At 29.9% G+C, this 5,772-nt stretch overlaps 1 protein-coding gene across 1 annotated transcript; it reads right to left on the bottom strand.

Moving 5' to 3' along the window:
* Positions 1 to 4,886: 4,886 nt before the first annotated feature.
* Positions 4,887 to 5,537, bottom strand: LOC141696254 (GDSL esterase/lipase At2g30220-like). The gene has a single exon (XM_074500419.1). The coding sequence runs from the start codon at positions 5,535 to 5,537 to the stop codon at positions 4,887 to 4,889; it is 651 nt and encodes a 216-aa protein (XP_074356520.1).
* Between the last annotated feature and the right edge of the window lie 235 nt (positions 5,538 to 5,772).

The following is a 5,772-nucleotide window of genomic DNA, read 5'->3' on the forward strand; positions in this document are numbered from 1 at the left end:
GGAACAGCTGCTAAGGATCTCCGCTCGTGGTTCTTGGATCGCTTTTAAAGTTTAGAAATGATCCCTCGATTTAAATTTTGATCTGTATACGTATTATATGGATTTTATATCATGAAAATTATTTTACCATGCTTCCGTGATAGAGAAAATCCTACAGATCTTACAAGACAAGAAAAGGTGAAATTGTGACACTCTATCACAAAGACAAGAGAGTTGAAGAGTTATTTGTTAGAAAAACTTTTACACATCTGGTGGATGAATTTCCTTACATGACAAAGGAACAAATGTTAAAACAGCAGGAGGAAATTCCGAAACAATTTCAAGCCAGCAGTGAAGGTCCATCTAGAGGTAGAGGAAGAGTTAGAGGACTAAGGAACGTCAATCTCCTTGGAGAAGAATATCATGAGGAACTGGAAACTAAATTGACTAGAAGACCAAGACAACTGAGAATGTAACACCAGGATATACCGTCTAATTATTTTTATCAATAAATAATTATTTTGTGATTATTATGTGAATTTTGGTGAATTATCTGGCAATTGGAATTGAGGTTTGGATGTTATATTTGATAAAATTTGAGAATTTTAATTTTTCTATGTCCAAAATAAAGTATAGATAATTTTGATATTTTTTTGGTAATTTATATGTTGTTATATGATTTTATAAAGAATTTATAGATTTAGTAAATTTATTTTCCGAATAATAATAAACTATATTGTCTAACCGGGAATCGTCCAACTTCAACCATTTTTACGTTTTCACAACCCGAAAATCTCGAGAAAACTTCTTCTTAACCCAATTTTATTATTCCGAGCATTTTTCGTGTTTTGACTTTTTCGATCCCGAGTATGGTTTTACCCGTGCGGATCCCCACGTAAATTTTTTGATATAATACTCATTTCGGTAAGTTGATAAAACCTGTATCCTCGAGAGACGGGATATTTTGATTAAACTATTACATTATCTTCTCATAGGTTGTATAATAAAAAGCCTGGTTTTCATAATTATCCTAAACTGGTATGGAATTGGATACGTTTTATTGTTACTTAGCGGCTAAGTAACCTATTTTTATATCTGATATGATCCAAATGGGTACCATTATTCCGTAAGTATAAATAACATTTATCGTATTATATTTTATACAGATAATCATAAACAAACAGTTAAAATATATAATTTACAGATATAAACCCTAATATTTGTCGTGTTTTTCAAAATCAAACCTAAAAATGAATGCGTTATCGAAATGGAAATCAAGCATTCTATTATTTTGAGCATTTTCCGTGTTTTGACTTTTTCGATCCTGAGTATGGTTTTACCCGTACAGATCCCCACGCAAAATTTTCGATATAATACTCATTTCGGTAAGTTGATAAAACCTGTATCCTCGAGATACATGGTATTTTGATTAAACTATTGCATTATCTTCTCCTAGGTTGTATAATAAAAAGCTCAGTTTTGATAATTATCCTAAACTGGTACCGAATTGGATCGGTTTTATTGTTAATTAGCGGCTAAGTAACTTATTTTTATATCTGAAATGATCCAAAGGGGTACCAATATTCCGTAAGTATAAATATCATTTGTCATATTTTATTTTAAACAACTAATCATAAACAAACAGTTAAAATATATAATTTACAAAGAGTAACCATAATATTCGTCGTGTTCTTCAAAATCAAACCTAAAAACAAAGGCGTAATCGAAATCGAAATCAAGTGTGTGAATAACCGAATCGAAGCTTTTGAAAAATACTTTCAGATTCTACAATCAATTTCACTACAGAAATCAAAGGTATTTTCATATATATTTATTTAAAATCGAATTTAATTATGATCAAAATATGAATGTTTGATTTTGATGTTGTTTGTATGATTTGATGATTGTATCTTGTAGATAATTTTATTCTGATCATTTTGGTATATTATATGTCGAATTTGGTGTTCAATAACATATAGAAATTGGGGTTTGATTTTCGAATTAATAAAATTAGGGTTTGAATGTCGTTTGAATGTTCTTAATTGGATTTGGGCATTTTTTCTGTGAGGGTTATTAGTTTAAATTGATTACACCAATGAATAGATGGTTGAAAAATGAATCGATTGGTATAAACGTGATGAACGGAGGGTTCCTGGAACGGGTTGACCGGAAAATTGAGCATGGCGGTGGCGGAAAGTTTCGGCCGATTTTCCGGTCTATTCGTTGATAATCTGAACAAATGGTTGCCAGGGATGTGTTTCTGGAATGACAAATAACTTGTCTTGAACTTTTGACGCGATTATGGGTAGTTTTTGGGGTGGCCGGAAAGCTCGGTAATCGCCGTTTATGGCGACCAAACGGCGGCGACTCGCCGAAGAAGATGAATGGGGAACAATTACAGTTCAACCACTAGTAGTATTCCATATTTACAAATTCTATATTCTTATTTTAAAACTTTACAAAAACATAATTCCTGTTTTAAAAATTTACAAAAATTATATCTCTATTTATATTTATTTTCAGAAAATTATTTTTAATTATTTAAAATTAACTCCATTATTTTTAATTCTGAAAATTATTTTTCATTCAAAAATAAATCTAGATTATTCATTTAATTAATTTTAGTTGATAAATAGTTATTTAATTAGTCAATTAATTTAAATATTAATTGATTTAATTAGTTATTAATTAATTTTAATTGATTATTTAATTAGATTTTATTATTTCTTTTGATCAAAAAAATCTGAAAAAAAGTTTCGAGCTTTAAAATATTATTCTAAATTATTTTCAAGGCTCTATATTTATTATTAAATGATTTTGAAGTCAGATTCGAGTATTCGAATCTTGTAATTATTTATAAAATAATTTGCTAACCCGTTTTAATTCTGAAATATGTTCAAAAATTCATATTAAATACCCGGAAAATCATTTTAACCTTGAATCTTCTTTGAAAATATTATTTTTATCAAATATCTTAAATGCTATATGAGGGATTTTATACATCACAGAAGCATGGTAAAATAATTTTCTTGATATAAAATCCAAATAAAGGTATACAAATCGTGATTAAATAATATGTGACCGATTTCTAACCTTTAAAAGCAATCCAAGAACGATGAGCGGAGATCCCTAGCAGCTGCTCCTCAAGTGTGAAGCACTCCACCGGTATCCACCAAGAGATCAATGTAATGGAGGAGGAAGGGGTTGAGAGAATTAGGGTTTTTCTTCTTTTTCTGCTTTAGAATTAGGTTGAGGCAAATGGGGTTTATAATAGTATATTTATAGGCAAAATTTTCAGCTGAAAATTTTCTCATAAAATATTATTATTATTAACCCTTTAATTGATTATTCTTATTAACCAATTAACTAATAATTAAAACACATTTTAATCATTAGTCCCTTTTTCTAAACACTTTAGAAAAATAATTCTCTCACTTGATTTAATTTCCGAAATTAAATTCTTAATTAATAATATTAAGAACTTTTCTTAATTTATTTATAATTAATTAAATCTCATTTAATCAATTATTAAATTTGCTAATTAATTATTTATTTCACAAATAAATAATTACCAGCCATTATTAATTAATTCCTCCACCATTAAATCATTATCTTTTATAGTGTGACCCTGTAGGTTCAATATTAAGCCGGTAGTAGAAATAAATAATAATAAAACTTTTTTATCATTATTTATATAAATTCTCTAATTAATTAAATATGATTAATTAATTAATCATATTTATTCTACATCGTGAGGGATACTTCTCAGCATATCGCGACTATCCGGATAATACGAATTCACTGCTTAGAATACCAAGAACCCATTCAGTGAATAGTTACCGTACAATTAATTCCTTCTACCCTATAATGTCATGATTTAATACAAGGCATGAAACTCGTGTCAAGCCTATCTTATTTAATTATATGTTTTCCCATTCACTATGCTTAGTTCTAATTAATGTGAATTAGAAACTCCTTTCTAATTTCATTCACTCTGGCCAGAGATTCATGAACTAGCATAAGTGGATCAGCATTGGACATTCTCTTCCTTCACTAGAAGGGGTAGATCCTCTATTCATCATACATTATCTTCGTGTACAAATTCCTACACCCAGTAGAGGCCTTATTATTGTCCCTAGAGACTAAGAACTAAACCAAATTATAGTTCAGTGTACACAAGATGACTATGATGACCTCAAGTCTAAGGATACTTGTACAACTATCACTATGTGAACATCTGCTGACACGTGAGTGAACTCCATCAGTTGTTCAGCTGTGTGAGTCATGTTCATTGAACTTATTCTATAATAAGCACATAATACTAGCTATAGTGTCACCACACAAATGTCTATGAGAACAGACATCCTTCACAATGAAGCAAGCATAGTATGTACCGATCTTTGTGGATTACTAATTAACAGTTAGTAATCCTACGACCAGGAAATATTTAAGTTTAGAGTTATCGTCTTTTAGGTCTCATTATTATGATCTCATCATAATCCATTAAAAAGCTTTACTCTAAACTATGGTATATCTTATTTAAACACTTAAATAGATAAAGCCCGCAATAAAACCAAAACAAGTCTTTTATTAATATCAATGAAATCAAAACAGATAAAATAAAAGTTATTCCTAAATCATCATACATGATTGGACTTAGGACACATCTCTTTCACTATATGTTATATGTGATCTGATTGATCTGTAATCAGTTTATGTGTATATGATTTGACGATTTTTATCGTAACATTCAATTTGTACGTTAGATTGGGATAAAATGAAGGGTAGACTGAACTTATAACAAGTAGAATGAGATGAGAATAAGTATTGATAAATACTTGTGATATCTAACAGAGGAATCGAGATGTAAAAAGGAAAAGCAAGTGGTCAGTGAGTATTTCCTTGAATTAAATGGAGACTAATGTAAGTTTAATTATGGAGATGTATAAGAAAGAACTAACCTTGATAAACTTTTCAATATCAGATATTATAGCGTTCTGGTACTGATGCATTGATTTATGTGGCATTGGATTTGTATAGAACTGAAACATATCATTGCTTCCTGCAGTAGAAAACACTAAAGAATTTTTAAGAATATGTGAAACCTTCTTCTCTCCTACTATTGTAACAAGCCTCTGCTTATATTTCTTGAAATATTTTTGGTACTGTTTTGTCACTGGAATAACATTCCATGTTGCACCAGTCCTGTCGCCATAGCCCGATCCAGCTGAAGCGAAACAAACACCTGTAGAGAGCTCTGATGGAGGTAGATTCGGGTCCAAAAAAGGAGGAACTAGTTGCTTGAGACTTAGAGCATCAGCCAGAAAATCAGACATGAGTTTTCCATCAGAAAATCTACCCGTGGGAATGCCACCAGGAAACGATACACCATAAGGTGTGTGATTTGCTTTAACTATAGTAGAGATAAAATTATTATTTCCTGTATCCGATAAAGAATCACCAAATATGAGAACCGAAGAGAATTTCGGTAAAGCATTGCATGTCAACAACATGTTGAGAAGATTTAGTAAACAAAGCATGAAGAATGAAGGATCCATAAGAGCTAAATGGTTTTTTTTTGTGACAATATTGTTCGTTTCCCATCATATATATATAACATCTTGCATGCTATAATATAGAATCAAATATTTTAAATTTGGTCACTAATTACTATAATCAATTAGCCATTAAAAATTAATATATCTGGATTATTATCTTCTGAATGTGATGGATATGCCATATACGTTTTTCTCATAAAAATTATAATTTTAGAATATGATATTTATTTGGAAA

This window comes from Apium graveolens, chromosome 11, assembly GCF_009905375.1.
Source record: "Apium graveolens cultivar Ventura chromosome 11, ASM990537v1, whole genome shotgun sequence".
Lineage (NCBI taxonomy): Eukaryota > Viridiplantae > Streptophyta > Magnoliopsida > Apiales > Apiaceae > Apium > Apium graveolens.